Consider the following 18,159-nt stretch of genomic DNA (forward strand, 5'->3'; position numbering starts at 1 on the left):
AAAAGAACTATAAATTATTCAGAAGAGATTACATACCCAAGAATTTTTCTTCTATATTAAATAGGAAAACAATCAAAACATACAGATGCAGTTTATAAGAAAACCAAGTAGTAGACTATCTTTTCTTTTTCACAGGTAGAAAACTATTTTTTTCTAGGCCAATCTGGCACTTTTCTTTAATACATGGTGCATACCAAAAGTATTCTAAAGAAAAATTTCATAGGTAAAAACATTCGTTTTTGACTCTATGATTGGAATCCCTATTTCATTAATGAATCAGACATGATGTCAGATAATAGGTAAAGAATAAAAAAAAATATTTCTTTAAAATATTTGTATTTTTTTCTTTTAAATCCCAGAGTTATTCTTTAATGGGGAGTGAATTCAGTAACTGCTGGGCATTTCACAAATAACTTTAATTTAAAAGCTGTAAATGTTGGTTATGCTAGACACTGCAGAGATATGCTGAACACTGCAGAGAAAAATTGTTTTGTTCCTAATGAGTAGGAATTGTAAAAAAAAAAATTAGAGGAAAAACTTCAGGGGAATCATAAAAATTTATATGAAAATAACTGAATAATTTTTAAAAATGATAGCTCATGGGTTTCTCCTCAAGGCTTCTCCAGGAACCATTGTAGGTGGTGGTTGCACTCTGATGCACTAATCAAGCAACATCTGTCAGGAAAGCGTAAGTATTTTCTATAAGTGTAGGTATCATGAATGAGGGACAAGGGCCCTGCTTTTGAATAACACCAAATACAACTTTTGTGGCTTGAGTGTGAAGAATATGAAAGAGTGAAATTATTAAGAATTTTTTTCTTTATTTTTTTAAACCAATTAAGGCTTATTCCTCAACATTCCCATTCACAGAAAAGCCCTTTGATGGTTCTAATTTTTTACTGAGACCTAATCTGAAGTGTTTTTAAGTGATGGAATCAAAGAATCACAGAAAGGTTTGGGTTGGAACGGACTTCAAAAATCATCTAGTTCCAACCCCTCTGCCATGGGCAGGGGCACCTTCCACCAGACCAGGTTACTCAACACCATCCAGCCTGGCCTTAAATACCCCCAGGGATGGGGCATCCACAGCATCCCTGGGCAACTGTGCCAATAGAACACCTCTCACTATCTTTATCAGGCTTCAGATCCAAGATTATGTTCTGCAACTTTGAAAGCTTGCCTTAAGTAGCATATTTTTAATGGAGTGAGAACAATATTACAAGGCAAATTCCACACAGAGTTTGCACTTCTTCCATTTGACAAAACCAGTTTCAGGTTGATACTGTCATAGATAGAGTCCTATCACTATTCATTTATAAAGAAAAGAATATTTTTAAAGTTTAATTATTCAAGTATTGGTAAGGAAGTTCTTAACTTTTTTTGGATTCTATTTGATACAATAAGCCTCTGTAAATTAAAAATTACTGATATTCAATGCAAAATGTTCTGCAAATTTTATATTTATATCTGCAAAACTATTGTCCAGAATATTATGTTTAATAATAATTTAACTGATTTTAATCTAATTTTTACAAATTTTTAGTTAACACTTCTGAAGCCAGAGTAAATGCTGCTGATATACAAATTGTAATAAGTAAACACATTAGGACCACATATCTCAAATTTTTGCAAAATTCTTGTGAATGTTAATGTACCACTGACCAGATGTGTTCATATCTTCATATAAGGTCTTACATAATCAAGAACATTTTCAAAAATATTTTTATTCCATCTTAAAATTCCCAAGGAAGTGGGATTGTCTTAAAGGCTAAGAAAAACTTTTTATCTGTTCATGTCAATGAAGATACTTCCATTCAAAGGTAAAGTAAATGTAATGAATAAGATACTTATTCAAGGGGTGATTTTTCTCACAAACTTCTCTCACCATGAAAAGGGGGAATTGGCTGTTTTTAGAGACACTGCCAATGGATTACATTCTGTGCAAAAGATACAATTGACAACTATAAGTACTGGGAAGTGGCAGTATGAGAGACATGTCTATGAGAGACATTTCAGACATTAAGATGTCATTTGCTGGATAACTTATTCCACAATTGACCTTCCTGTGATCCAGTATTCATCTTGAAATTAGTGGTTTTTCTGTGTCTGAATGGGTGCTGAGTAGAATTATACCTATCTCTACTTCATGCAAGAAGGTTAATGAAGATATTATTCTGTGTTATGTATAGCTGAGGATCCCAACCTTGGAGCTAATCAAAACAGAGAATTTGTGTTGCAGATAGGTTCCTGCCCCATGTAATATTCTTCCAAGTCCTTGGCAAAGGGCTTTTATTTAGCAGGAATGGTTACAAGGATAGTGATTTCTTAAAAAATATTTTGGCAGAATTTGACTAAAAGATATAAACATGCATTCTGATAATAGAAAGTTGTGGTTCTTGCTCACCAGCCTGGAAAAAGAAAAGTATTAAAGTTTAGACAAGGTCTGTATCAACACTAACCAATTCAATTAGAAATCAGAGTAAGGAGCAGTAAATACGTGCTTATTTAGGTGCCTATAAGCACCTAAAACAGGAAGTGGTTTTGGAAAAGTTTATTGCTTTGAAAAATCAGTGGGAAGCCTTCTTGTAAAAGTCATGTAAGGCAAAGTTAGAGTCTCACTGATAGCTGCTTTTCTACCTCTGCAGTGCATGGGAGCTGTGAGCCCTGAAGAACAGCAGAGCCCCACTGTGTGCAGCCACATGGGCCATTGTCCTGCACAACCCTTTATTCCTGGCTGGAACATCCAGCCTCCCTGCACTGTGCAGCTGCTTGGGAAACTTCTCCTGCAGCTCTCAGACTGCAAACCTGATGCAGCTCTTTTGTGAGATGCTTACAGTATAAACCAAACTTGCACTGCCTTGTCCTGTGGGAGTTGCAGAAGTGGGAATTGTACAGAAGCATGGGCTTTCTGCCTTTGTTAACTTTGAGGAGAAAGTAAGGAGGGCCAAAGAAAAGACATGAGAGCATATCTCATATCAGTGAAAAACACAATTTATTCTCAAGTGCTCTACTTAATGATACCTTGGAACACTCACATGGAGCTGGAATTATTACTTATGTGCTGTTCAATACAGTCTCAGATTCCAACAGAAAAATGAAGAGTTTAGCTTGAAACAGTTCTAATGGTCTTATCAGAGATCCTACCCTCACTGAAGTGATATCTCCTTTGTTCTCATAATGTGCAAACTGCCTCATCCACTTTGACAGGTTAGGGTGAAATGACACCAATTTCAGGTTACTGAGTACTGTACTAAAAGCTCTGTTGTTTCTTTTACTGCTACCCAGACAGCTGCAGCATCCTTTCAGGGGGAACAGGAAACTCCGAAGCAGAGGCAGATGGATACCCAGAGTAGAAGCTGAGAGTATTATCTCGGGTACACAGTCTCTCTCACTGATCAGGATATTTGTTGTGATCCACTTCATCTACCTCACTGAGAATTTCTGAGCATTCATTAACTCTGCAAGCTGGACTTCAAAATCATCACATTCAGTTGTTGAGAAGAACACATACAAACACAAAGAAATACACAAATACTTTGACTATATAAAACTATGTGATAAATTTGCTGATGGCTGAAACTTGAACTATGCAGAAGGGACTGAAATCAAGGAAAAAAATGATAGTGCATGATATTTCTGGAATAGAGCCTCCAACTAAGGGCTGCATCTGTACTGCTAATAGGAGGCCAAACAGTATTCTCTCTGATACAGATTTTAAGATGCATTACAGAATTATAAAATCATGTAGCCAGGGGTATCCAAATGTTAGCTAGTCTAAGCTCCTGCTCAGATCAAGTCCAGTTGGAATAGGTTGCTCAGGACCTTGTCCAGTCAAGTTGTGAGTTCTGCCAAGGTTGGAGTTCGCACAACTATTGACCAGATTGATGCTTGGTTGCTTTTTTTTCATTTATAATAAATTTGCTTTCCCATGCTGAATTCTATCTATTTATTGGCTGTCTTTCAGCTGTGCAGCTCTGAGAAAATGTCTGTTATGCTTTCTCCACACCAACCTGTTAGGTATTCGTAGACAGCAGCAAAATTGCTTTACACTTTTCAGAAGAATGAGCAAGCTAACTTCCTCGGCCTTGGATATCAAGTCCTTCAGGCCCAAAACCATCTGGCAATGTCTTGTAGCAGTGGAAGCTGCACCTTAGTGTTTGTGTTTCTGAGAGGGCTGCGAAGAAAAGTGTACCTTCCTTTTAGTTAGTTCATGAATGATAGAATGTTAGTTCATTACATCTGGTTTATCTGCCCATTGTCTACCAGAAGAGTCTAGCTCGAGGCCGTAGGATGGAATACTTGCAGAGATGGCATAACTGTGGTAATGCCCAGCTGTCCTCCTTGCAGACAGGTTCATAACTACACTCTCACTAGGGATTTTTCCCTTCAGTATGAATTAAACATGCTTACTGGATGTCTCAGGGAAGTTAGCACTCAGTGTGGAACATGAGTCCTGAGTAAGCCACATGAAAAATTAGAGCAAGTCCAAGAGGGTTTCAAGAGTCAGTATAAAGTCACACAGAACATCAGTAGCAAAACTGGATTTCCCTTAACTGCGCTGTTCATTAGCCTTCTTATGAGGCCAGACTGCCTCTCACAGTCTGATATAATTCACACTCAGTACTTTCATATTTCTTCACTTAGGCTTCTGACAAATGTTTTTAGGCCTAGAGGGGAAAAGCTGCTTGTTTTCATGGAATGAAAACTGAAGTATTTTGCTCACTTGCTGTAGATGCTTCAGTCCAAAATAGAAAGTAGTATCTCTGCTTTATCTGTCTGGGAAAGCAAAACTCTTGAGTTTGCTCCCTTTCTCCAAGTGTTAGCCTGTCCCTGTCACCAGATGATAGATGTTTCCAGACAGAAACACAGACATGCAGAAAACATGTAAAAGTCCATCTAGTGTAAAGAACTTCATGCTACAATAGCACTTCTCAAGGTTTCTAATGAGCACAGTGCAGTGGCTGCATGTAGAGCTAAACAACTCTCAACCTTAAGATGCAATTAGTCACCTAAAGATTTTACACCAAACTATTATTTTTGCCTTACCTTTCTGAATGTGCACTGAAAATCATCTTTTTAATTGCTCTTTGGAAACAGGAGTGTAAGGAGAAAGCTGTTAATAGTGAAGAAAATCCCAGCCCATTACATTTTTAGTCACTCGGATTATTTTAATGGGCTTGGGGTTTTTTTGCAAACATCTTAGCTCTCATGCTGCCCAGGATATATTTCCCAGAGAACTCACAGATGTTTACAATCCTATTGATTTGTGGCTTTGCCATAATACTAGGCTGAGAGAACTCACATTAGAGGCAGGACTCTTGCTTCTTTCTTTATTATATAGGTCTAGAAGTATTTTGTAAGCTTGGTCTTTCATGCTTGTATTGGATACACCATTTTGAAGAAGGACATATAAATTGCAATTTCTCCATGCTCTTTGTCTTTCCATCCTTCCCACTCAGCCTTTTTTCTCCCCCATACATTTGATCCAACTCTCTTCTTTCCTGTGATCTTGTAGAATCCTTCTCTTTGTTTTTGGTGCATGCACAATTTGAACAAGAAACAGATAAATGGAATAGCTAAGGAATGGCTAATGTTGGCTTGTGCCCAATCTCCCACCAACAGCTTCAGTGGATTGTTAAGGCCACAGACTACACGAAATCTGGTAACCTTTTTTTCTTCTGCTTGTAGCAATCCTAATCTGATAGCTTGTCTCAGCATTCCTTGCTGTGATGCTGACCTTTTTGAGTATTCCAGATTCATAGATTTTGAAGTCATTCCAAACCTCCAGGAAACTCACAGAAAGTGACAGCTTCAAGGTCATACTGCGGCGCCCATCACACCCTTTGTTAATTGCTTCACCTAGGACAAGATATACAAAATACAAAAGAGCAGAGCATGGGAGAGGCAGGAGCATAGCAATGAAAATTAAGAATTACTCATTTATAATTTTAAGGTGTTCAAGATAACCAGCAGGTTACTGACTATAATGTATATTTCTTATCAGGCAAAAATTACCTAGTTTAAAGAGTAAATTTTCAAATTACTCAACATCCAGCCTAATTTTAATTTAATTTTGAGCTAAAACTCCGAATTTCATCATAAACAGAAAAGTTAAGGCTGGGTATACGAGCTTTTGAAGACACCTTTTCAAGTGAAGATGTTATACCAAATGTTATACCTGTGTTACTGCCTTCAAGTGCTTCACTTGGACCCATTGTCACATGCAGGGAGCTATAGAGATCATGTCACTGGGTATTCTGCAAACCTGAACCAATCTTGCTGTGCAGTGACGGACTGGTAGATATTCTTGGAGGCTTAGTGGTTCCCATATTAATAGACCAACCAGGAATAGGACATTCTTCTTCAGAGACAAATGGATCCACATAAATTTACTGAAAAAAAACCCATGTGGGTTTTTAAAAAGCCCATGTGGGGTTTTGTTTGTTTGGTTTTTTTTTTTGAGCACAAGCTTACAGCAATGCTATTAGGAGACAAGAGAATCTGCATGGCTTTGTTCCTAGTTGTAGGGTATGTTCTCTTAAGGCTGTCTTCTCCTGCATTTTCTCTGTGCCTCCATCATTTTATATTATTCCTTCACATATAAATGAAGCTTTTTTTCCAAAGGCTGAGCTGTTTGGAAATGAAAATTTGAATTTGCATATGTTGGAACTGATTCATCGCTGGTGCCAGGAAGTGCTCTCTGCTGCCGGGAGGGGATCTGCAGCTGCCCGGTGCTGCCTCCGAGGCAGGCAGTGCTGGCAGGAGGGAAAGTGTGGGCAAGGTGCCCAGGGGGAGAACTGATTCACAGCTTCCCCCTGGCAGCTTCTGAGCACAGAGCACCCCCTGGGTAGTGCACAGAAGCTATTTCACATTAGGCACATACCCTGCCTTTGGCAACTGGCGTGTTGAGGGGCTATGTGCTGATGCTAGATGTGAGAACAGCAGGCAGCATGTCATGGCACTTGCTGCTGGGAAGCTGGGAAGTCCTGACTGGTAGCAAAAGAGGCAGCATGCAGGGGTGATAATGGAAGGAACAGGAATATTTTTTTTCTAAAGCAATATAATTAATTTAAACTCATTGTGTGTATCTGTGCATTGGAGTGCACGGCAATATTTTATGTGCCAGCAAGATGCATTTTAGGCTGCTTACAGGAAAATGGATTTCAGTGTAATTAAAAAAAATATCATGTTCTTTCTCACCCCCACATGGTTCAAAAAATGCAGGAATGCAGTACAGATGATAGCATCAGGTAAGGACAGAAAAGGTAGCATATGCAGAAAATCAGGGAATTAATAAATTGTACCTGAGGAGAGGAGTATGCAGTCAGCACGCCCCAGTTCAGAACCATTCAGTTGCTGGGGATTTCTAGAGGCAAAGAGAAAGAGACAGAACAATCTCTCTGCAGAGATAAAAGAGACTGAAGTTACTCCATGAAGCCTCTGAGCCAAAGTTATTTTAGTCTCATGCCTGGACTAGCTCCATAGGCCTGGCATTGTTCCTTCATGGATAGAAACACTGTATGGTGAAAGTGGCAATAACAAGTCTTTCCATTCTGCACTTCTTTCCAGTCTTCCAATCTGTGCTTCTCCCAGTGTCTTCTGAGAGGGCTCAGTAATGCCCCACCAGGAGGGATCCTTGTCTGGATCTGCCTGCTCTCCTGCCCACACCCACTGGAACTGGCATTGGATCCAGTGCCAAAAAAACCCTGACAAGATGAAAAAAATATATATTTTTTTTAAATTCACCCATTTGCCCTTCCACACATTTTTTTTTTGTTTTGCTGGCTGTTGTCATTTCCTGAAATGCTCTTCCTTTATATCTGCGGTGGATCTGGCATTTAAATTTCCCTGTTAGCTCCAGTGAGACCAGTCATAGCAGTAGCATTCTGTTAAGTTAGAAATGCTAGCAGTATTTTACATGTGGAAAAGTGATATTTAGCACTTTTCCTAAAACTAAATTTCTGTGCTTAAATGCTCCTTCTAGCTAGAACAAATAGAAGGAAATCATTAAGATATGAATCTAAATTTAACCTTTTTTTTTATTACAATGCGTCCTTATGAAACTTTGATATTTATGGAGGTCTGACTTTGCACAGTCATTATAGGTACATTTGTGAGGATTGGAACATAAGTTTAGCCTTGAACATGGAACCAGAGATGTAAAATCTCCTGAAATATTCGTTATGTGCATGACTGTCCCATAGAGTTTATATTTCCTCTTGAACCAATTCAAATGAGCTCAAATGAGCTCTGAATGCAATTTCCAGAAGTGCCTAGTGTTACCCTGGTTCTGCTCCTTTTGAAGCAAGTGATAAAGCTCACAAGGACCTCAATAAAAATAAAAGAGGGCAAGATATTTAAAATTACTCATTGAGTCTCGACAGCCGATAAATTCTGTATTAAGGTTTCACACACAGCACTTTCTCCTCTGACACAAGGGCAGAATGTGTGCCCAGTCATTTCAGCAATGTGAGAAGACCACAAGCAATGCAGACAGCAAGAATGATAAAATCAGCTGGGAGAAAATAGCAGGAGGACAACAAGGGTGATGAAAGAAAAGATAATGGGAAAAAACAACAAAGAGGAAGGAGAAAAGAAGAAAGAAACATCAACTTCAAGGTTATTAGAGATCATAAAAGGAAGAAGGATGAGGGAGGAACAGAGATTGAAGGCATCAGCCAAAGGGAACAGAGAAAAAAGGAAGCAAAAGGAAGAAAGAGAAAATGTTAAAGAGAACAAGAAGAGACAAGGAGAAATTTATTTGGAAAATCAGGGAGTAGAATGCAGCACAGAAGTGCTGGAGAGGAAAATGGATGGAAAGCAAACTATGGAGCAAAAGCAAATAGAGATTCTTGGAAAAGGATAGGAGATTGAAAACAGGGTGAAAGGCACCAGAAAAGAAAAGGGAAGGAGTGAAGAAGTATGTAAATATAGCACCTCTGTGAGGAAAATTAAGGGGAAATAAATCCATCCTAACAAAACTGTTTTTCATTGCAAATTCATAGATAGATTGTGTAGCTAGAGAGTTTTGGTCTCAACAGCAAAATAAAGTATCATCACTGGAATTCAAAAATCAAATTCTATGGAAAATATCTGTGTTCCTACTGGAGTTAGAACAGACAGCCACTTTTCTATGTCATCATGAGGAAAAGAATCAGCAGCATTCCCACTTCACATACTTCATTAGAACTTGACAATCTACCAAAATACCTGGGACTGAAAATAAGATTTTTACAATTTACATATCCAGATTGCTTTCACAGAGCTGGCTAGAACAGTAATAGCTGGAGGCATTGCTCTGACTCCTCAGAAGAGTAAAGACAAAATGAGTTGCTGCTGTCTGTCCAATCCTTGCTGAAGCGGTGTTTTTATAGCAATAGCCACAGCACTGACTCTTACTGACACACCTGTGGCCAAAAGTCTGCACTGAGGACCACACAGCTCTTCTCATGATCTTGTTTCTCACCCAGGAATGCTCCCTGCAGGTTAGTGGTGGCTGGCATAGGAAGGAACTGGAGAAAAGTTTGTTCTCTCTTTTGGCTTCTTAGCTAGTTGAAAAAGAGGACTTGTTTGTCAAGAGCTGCAAACCTGTAGTTTCTGACAAGCCCTCAAATTCACAAAGGAATAGACACTCAATAAACCTACTATGCTCTACAGAAAATGCAGTTTTTAATTTGACAGGGCTTCTTTTCATCCCTTCCCTTTCTTGCCCTCTCCTTTTTTCTCTTTTCTCATTCAGGGAACTGCAAACACAATTTCTTTACAATTTTACTTTTGTAACCTTTTGTTTTGGGACTACTTCACTAGAAAAAAAAATAAAAAGCACCAAACCACAGTAATTTGTTATGAATCTGTATGTAGTTTCAGAAGACATACAGCTTTTTAGCTGCAAACAGAGCAGTGAATAAAAATCTGTACTTCTAGTATATTTTCCAGTTCTGTGTAAAGTCATTTAGACTCGTTATTGTCCAATTTTCCTCTGCCAGATCCTTCCCTTTTCCATAGCACCATTGTGAGATTTTATCCAATAATGTTTTTAAAATACTCTCAGATCTTCAGGCAAAAACCAAAAATGCAAGTATTATTGTGTCTGTCTGCCAGCTTCCCAACCTAAGAATTCCATTCCTGGTGATTCAGTGAAACAAAACAGAATCTCAAGTAGATGGAAATCACCAGACAATAAAACATTCTACATTCTGTTATGAAAAAAATCTCACAGGAAACAATTATATTTTTCTAGCTTTTTCTGAATCTTCAATAGAAAAATCACATCTCTACTATAGAGATTGACAGCGTGGTCAAAATAAAACTACAGGAAAGTCATAATTTTCTATTAATCCCAGTTCTTTTGCAGTGTGGAACATTATGGAGGACCATTCTGAATTTTTGCACAGTTTCCTGATTTATTCCCCTGTTCTATGTGATTTTTCTTTTGCTAGCTGCATCTGCTTTAAATAGTTAAGTAGTGATTTATAGGATATTCTCTCTGATAGACTATATTATTGATACATGTGTTCACAAGGGAAGATTGGATGTGCAACGCAGTAGGCTCTAAATGTTGTAAACTAAACAGTAAAGGTAACATCAGTCTTTTGTGCTGATTCATCAGCTTACTGATGATGGGTGATGGAAGGTATTTTGTAGGAACTCATTGCAATTGGCCAGTGTGAGAGAAATGGATGGCTTATTCTTTTCCATGGGAACTGATACCCTCAGCACAAAAATAAAAATGTTGAAGTACTTTTTTATGTCTTTGTTTTATCTCTATGTTTTGGATCCAATTTATGTTTTAAAAGAATTTGAAAAAGTAAATCAACCAAAGTAATACACAGTAATGAGGAGGAAACTATTGCAGTTTTGTCTTGACACTTTCTGTAAAATCCTATTCACTGTCATGCTAGTGAAGCTGTAAATCTAAGTATGTACACTACATGGAAGCTTATCTTGCTCCTGTAGGCCTAGATAAAGACGTACAAATACAGGTTTAATTATGGATCTTATTTGTAGTGCCCTATGCTGGTGAGAGCTGGGGCGTCTTGTGAGCTGAGGTTTCAACAAGACTTTTAACCACTGGCATCTGGAAAAACCCTCCCAGAGCTCATTTGGGCATTTCATCCATTTCCTCCCCCATCCCAGGAACCTTCCTGAGTTCTTCAAGCTGACAGAAGTTTGTTTTAATTGCTGCACACCTTCAATGTTTCCACAGTGAAGAATTAGTAGCAGGGCTTAAGTGTATTCTTCTCAATTTACCTCTCACCCTTTTTTCTCCTGCTATTGAATCTAAGCCAAATACTGAATCCAGCTGCCACAGCTGTTGCTGTTCTGCTGCCTGCTCTACTTCCTGCTTCTGCTTATTTTCCCAAAAATGCTTCTATGGAATGATCTGTGAAATGAATGAGACATCAAGGCACTGCATTCCCCTTCCCTGACAAAACCTTTCTTTTTCTGGATGCCCTGAATTTGTAGTCAAGTGCTAGTATTCTATGTCCTGAACGCCACTCTTCACAGAGTCAGTTCCTTTTGTCACCTCCCTCGTTACAGTACTGAAGTATTTCCTGTGCTACAATAAGCTATTATGTAAATTCTACAAATGAGTTTCTGATCCTGCCAAATCACATTTGCTTTAAGTAAGCATGGAAAACTGCAGCTCTCTTTTGCCACATACTCTGATAGTAATTTTCAAAGAGTTTCACATCAGCTGCCTCTTGCAAGCAGTGCATACATTTTGCTGGCATTGTTGTTTGTACATATTATTAAGTCATATATGCATAGGTAGTAAATGATAGCAAAGTAGTAAGGTATATGCCAGTCCTACATATGCTGAGACATTTGGAAAATACAGGCTCCCAATTCCAATAGCACAAGAACTTGGGGTTGTCTCCTTATCTAATCTGTTTAGGATGGAAAATAAATATTGTAATAGCTTCATAGTTGTAACAGACTGCTGCATGTCTGAATCCTATATGTCACACTGTTAAGAGCATTTCCCATAGAATGGAAACAGCAGAAGTATAAATGTTCCAGAGTTTTAAAGTGTTCTTACCAACTGCACTAAACTCTCATTTCATCTGTTACATGAAGGTAAATATAAATTTATGAGATTTGAAAACAAATATTATAGTGTCAAAATCAAAATTTGAAAGGTCATTCTGAAATCCTTGCCAACATAAAGATCTCATCTGGTTTAATCAAAAGTACATTTTTAAACTGATATGAACTGTGCAAAGCCATTTTTGAAGATACGCAATTCAATTTACAGCAGGATGACTTCTTCTTTAGCTTCTGTTGCTTATTTTTTTTTAATGACGCAGAAATAAGCTAGCTTTCAAATTGTGTGAAACTGTCCAAATGGTTGAGGTGCAATGGTCTTCTTTTAAGACTGATGGATTGGATATACTGGTCCTTTTTGTTAAGACACAATTAATCATGTTGCCTGTAACAGAAAGTCTTAGAAAAGATGAGAAAAAAACATTGTTCACTTTTGCTAATAGCTTATCCTTAAAAAGATAGAAAGTCTGGAGAGGAAAACGGTGACTTCAAATCATGGGCTCATAAAGAAGAAATCCTTGTAGTACCCCAGACTGCAGAGGAATAGTCCCACGGCTCTGAGTTCTCCTTTATTGATTTAAATGCCATGAACACATAGAGCCAAAACGTAGTCAATTCCTTTAATTAATTCTTATCACCATGTCTTACGATTCAGCATCTTAGAGGCTTTCGTCAGGCTTCAGTGATGCAGCTAGTCTTGATGGAAATAGGCATTGGAAACCACTGAGGCTACCTAGCATGAAAAAAACCCAAAACATACGAAGCAGGAGCTGACTCTCTGTATATTTGATCTCAAAATATTTGTCTAAAAATAAATAAAGAGAACATATATATATATATATTTAAATTATAAGAGCATTCATATTTGGTGCCCTTACCACTTCCTTTTAAAGAAATAGCCCATTTTTATCCTAGCCCTGTGCAGCCACAACAACAAATAAAGGGTAAGAGGCATACAGACTGAATTATTACTTCGTTATTAAGGACTGTGGTTTTACCTAATTGGTATCAGAAGGATCTACACAGAAATTATGGATTTTATCTTTCTATAAGCAGAAAGATTGATGTGTGGTGTCAACCTGTGTGTTGGTCCTTAAGAGACATGCTAAAACACCTTTCATGCAAGATCACAGGACCATATTTGGTCCTGTGCAAAGACAAAGCAAGAGAGAAGGAGAATTGTCACTAAGTATGTTATTTAGATTTCTTGTCCAAAGTGCACAGCCTGTTTGGGATGGAGAAGAGAAACTTCAGTGTTGTAGGGAACCCCATAAGTTTTACCAGCTCACATCTGAGAGTTGCTACCATATTTTGATGTTTTCTGTAGAATAACTGAACTGGTCTGGATGAAAATTATATGGAAACTTCATTGAATACATTCCAGTTTAATTTGTGTCTTTCAAGGTAGCAATAATCATGGTTGAAGTTTGGCCCTGCTGAGCTCCTTCAGAAGTAGGTAATGCTTACTAGCTTAAAGCAGCTGAAATTCAGCTTAACACAACACGACAACTCCATAGCACTGACCTCTGGGTTGCCTAATTGCTGATGTTAAAAAAAAGTTCAAGTGTCTGCAGAAACTTTGAGAAACAAAAGCTTACCAGTATGGGCCAACATTGAGTAAAGCCCATGTTAAATAAAGGGTGGAAGCCACAGTCTGCATGAAGTCCTGATTCAAATAGTGGAAAAATTCAATGTTATGGAAATCTGATGTTTTAGAATACAACATCTGAATTTGTGAGCAAGCTTTTTTGAATTTGAATGCTTTCTCCAAATATCACTTTAAATAGCATGGCTAAAATTCAAAACTCAGGCTCAAGAAAAGTGACTTTTTGGAATTCATGTAGCATTTATCTGTTCAGTAAAATGCATATAAATTAATTCTTTGTCTTTTCTGTGATTTAGTATGGCAGTTAAAATACCAGCTAATGATTTTACTTAGCATTATAATGTAGCTTTTTCTGTGATGATCGCAATCATCTTTGCAATGTAGAAAAATCCATCCATTTTCTTTGATGGCTCTAATGTCATTCAACTATTAGAAATTCCACTGAGGGCTGTACCACTTCTGTCTGGTGCTGTAGCTTGGTGTTTGGCACTGTTTGGGTGGGTTACCATCTCTCTGCAAGAGGCCAGCCTTACTTCCCTGTCTTAGGCATTTCCTTTGCTTCATGGAGAGGTGAAGGGGTCTCTTCATGGTGCGACCTCGTGACACTGTGCAGTGGGATTAGAACAATAGCTCCAGTGGAAAAGAAAATTACTCACTGCAATGTTAGCCACTACCTAAGCATACACCTCGGGGATAGTGCATTTGCTGTCAACCCTACTCATTCCTGGTGATTGCTGGGAAATCACTAATCTGCCAGTACTTGAGATGGCCAGGAAGCATTGGAGTGGGCAACTGAGGAGTAGCAAACAAAAGCGTTTTATGAATGAAAAACTGTGTTTGTCCCTGGTGTAGAATTAAGCTCAGGTTTAGCACTGGGTAGGGGTCCCAAAGGCTGGCGCCTGAGGAAACAAGGATAAGCCAATTATTTTTTTAAATGGGCAGTTATATCTTTCCTGTCAGTAACTGCTGGGTGTCTCTTCCATTGTTATTCTAGGTGTCCCACTCCTGGGTGTGATGGCTCTGGGCATATAACTGGAAATTATGCTTCTCATCGAAGGTATGTAAAGACAAGGTTTTGTTATTTAAATCATATAACTGCAGGGCTAGAAGGCGCCTCAACTGACCTAACTTCACTCTCTGAATACTCAAGTAGGATTGAGCGCTGCACAGATACACGTTGGTCTAACTCATATTAACCACTAATGAATAACATTTCTCAGCTTCAGGATGACTCACTACCCAAATAGGTAGGAATATTTTTGCTTGTATCTAGCAAAATCTTTAAACAAAATAAATTCAGTTTCTCTGTCTTCTCTAGTAGCCTGAGGAAGCAATTCAACATTCATGTTTCTGTTGCTTTACATTCAGAACAACTTAACTCTTCACAGTTTGGACTGAAATCCTAGTCCTGCATCTTTTTCTCACAAATTGTGTTTCCTGAATGTTTGTATCAGTCTCTTCCAGACTCACTCCACATTCCTTGAAATGCAAAATTGGATCCTGTTCTTTACCGCCTCTTCTAGATGAAGCCTTATCAGCTTTTATCAGAGGGGAAAAGTACCTCTTTCATCTAATATGCACCAGCCTTGTTAGTACATTTCAGAAATAAGTTTGGCTTGTTCTTAAATTGCAACACTTTTTACTACATCAAGCCAGAAGAATGGAAAAAGAAATTTATGGATGAAAGCTGACTTCACTATAACTTCACCAAGGGTCAAAGAATGCTTCTCATTCACTAATGAGGATATTGATCAATTACACTGTAGAGGTAATGGTGTAAATGCTGTGCAATTAGCAATTCCCCTGTGGTTATTTAAGAACTAAATCAGTAGAGGAGGGCTGTGCCATATTTGTAAACATCTATCCTATCTATCTAAACTGTTTAATCAAAGAATAATAGTGAATAATAGTGTTGTCTACCTCTCTTGTGCTAGTAAAGACTCTTTACTCCCACAAAGACTAGTACTGTTGAGTATGGATATTTGCTTTCTTCACCAAGTCCCTGTAGTTTTACAATTGGCTATAGATAGTCACTGCACAAGTTCCCAGTTTAAATGTTTTCCCACCAAAAGCAGCAAAGGATTCAAAGTCAAAACAGAAAAAATAAGAGAGTGGGAGCATGCCCTATTTTACATGCTGCGAAAATGAAAGATCACAATATCAATTTCTGTAATGCAGTATTAAACATCAAAAGTAAAAATAACATTATAAAGGAGAAGATATAAGTATTTAAAAAGCACTTACATGATGCAGATTTGATCATGCTTTCAGAGAAATTTAAGGTTAAATTTAGAACTACATTTAACTATATGTAAATTTATCAGCTACCATTCTACCAGCATTATGCCTGTTATAACTCTACCCTAACTTCAGGGAAGCTATTTATGTGTTTGATCATCTATTTAACCAGAAGCAGGTAGGAGAATGAAGATGCAGAAGAAAAGTGTTACTAAAAGATACCTAAAAGCTGGCAAGGTTGGTAGGGGAGAATCACTGAATGTTGATTCATTTTTTAAACCTTTTCCTTGTATGTTGTCTCCTGGCCACTAAAGGACTGGACCATGAGCTGAATGGTGTTACCTGCTTTTGTCTGGAAATTCTTACTTTCTTGTATTTTTGCAGATGACTGCTGGACCAAGTTTTCATTTGATTGTGTAGCATAATCAAGTACATATAAAGATATAAAAAGTTGTTCTACAAAACAAACATATCTGGAATTTGCTCGGTCCATTGGGATTTAACACATGCAACCTTTTGAAATGCCACCATGCCTATATTGGCCACATAACTCCTTAATTTCTCTTCCAAAAAGGCCTCTGGCAACCCCATGTCTTCAGCTGCCTGCAGGCACAGAAGCACTGACATGTAGTCAGTGAAGTAACATTTTCTTTGCTTAAATCCACAGATGTCCTCAGGAGACCTGTCACATTTACACAGAGCCAGCCTTACCCTATTCAGATCATGATATCTGTCAAGGCCATTTCTGAGGTGGGAAGGCTGGCAAAATGAATGCTTTCAAAGGGCAGCAAACCAGCAGCCTAAATCTGGAGCTGTTAAGGATGGAAGACCCCACAGCATGTTGTCTGTTGGGCTTTCTAATTCCCAGACTGAAAATTAGCATTTAGCTCTGCCTGCATCTGAGTTACCATTTTTGTATGTATTTGACACCATCAGTTACAACTCTGTCAGTTTCAGAAGGAAAGGAATGACAGACTTCTCTCCTAAATGGCTGCTGAGGTTATCACTGGTATTTAAAATGGCTGCTCAACAGCAGGCATAAGTGAGGCACATTTAACTCTGCCATAACTCTGCAGTTCTACACAGCCCTTCAATTTATGCAAGGAGTTATAGCGCCATGCACTGCTATTGAATTCTTCTATTTGTCTTTTGTCTTCATATATAAGGAATTAAAGTCATAGAAAATGAAGTAATATTCTTGTCTTGTAATAGCGTTGGTTGTTACAGAATTAAAAAATTAAAGCAAAGACTTGACATATGTTTTCTTGATGGATCCACTGTCGGAGGAAAAGTGAAATAATGACAGCCTCAGAAACTGTCTGCTGGAAATGTCTGTTTAGAGGACCTGAAAGGTCTTAGAATTTTCTAATAAATCAAAATAGATTAGAAAGTTTTTTTAGAGAGATGATGATGAACCAAAATACCAGTGAGTAGGTGATAATTAAATTGACTTAATATGTAGAAAGCTTTAAATCATTAGTCAAGGCAGAAATTCTTTGTTCAGATTTTGTTATGAAAATATCATCTACAAGCATACCCATCTGTACACCTACTAAAAATAATACTGCTTTCTGAGGAATTCCTATTAACTGTTTAGTTTTCAGATGCAAATTCTGGTTATTCTCACCCAGTGAGTACAACTGCTCTCAGAGAAAAAGGAGGGGTATCTTTAACACCCGCCCACTCCCTTCACTTTCTGCAGACCAGGTTGTGTGTCAGGCAGTGAACCAGCCTGTTCCTGAGCAGTTCCCTTGCCCCAGAGCTTTCTCTTATTCTGAATCCCCCAGACTCTCTTCCTCCTACTTCTTTCTTACAGACAACATTATTATTTTTGAACAAAACTGTTGTTAATTGGCACAGACTTTCTCAGATTTAGTTTTTACACAAAGAGCTGTGGTACTTTGGTGTCCACTATGGAAGCTGGAATAAACAGCAGTTTGCTTTGAAAAGGAAAATGGCCAGTTACATTTAAAATGGAAAATGAAATGGGATGAGAGCACAGGCCACATATCAGAATGCAGATGCCTATTCCATTAATGCTGACATGTCCCCTGGTATGGTACTGACCTTGGGCCACTGAAGGTCTCACAGGCAATTCTAAGATATGATATGGGACTCAGTGTGGTTCCAGATCATTATTCACAAACAATATGGGTGTAGCTGCCCTGCTTTACAGAGATAGAGAGCTTAGCTGTACAAATGTGAATTTTCTGGCCTTGAGTCAAAGCAACAGTTCTAGGTCCCTTTTATTTAACACTATAGATGTA

At 38.1% G+C, this 18,159-nt stretch overlaps 1 protein-coding gene across 16 annotated transcripts in view; it reads left to right on the forward strand.

Annotated features, from left to right (window-relative positions):
• MYT1L (myelin transcription factor 1 like) overlaps positions 1-18,159 on the forward strand; it is a 302,310-nt gene that overhangs the window by 254,147 nt on the left and 30,004 nt on the right. For all 16 annotated transcript variants that reach the window (XM_058019588.1, XM_058019587.1, XM_058019591.1 and 13 more), the window contains one exon: positions 14,649-14,711. In XM_058019588.1, the coding sequence (XP_057875571.1) occupies positions 14,649-14,711 (63 nt within the window). The remainder of the gene's footprint in view (positions 1-14,648; positions 14,712-18,159) is intronic.

This window comes from Melospiza georgiana, chromosome 3, assembly GCF_028018845.1.
Source record: "Melospiza georgiana isolate bMelGeo1 chromosome 3, bMelGeo1.pri, whole genome shotgun sequence".
Classification (NCBI taxonomy): domain Eukaryota; kingdom Metazoa; phylum Chordata; class Aves; order Passeriformes; family Passerellidae; genus Melospiza; species Melospiza georgiana.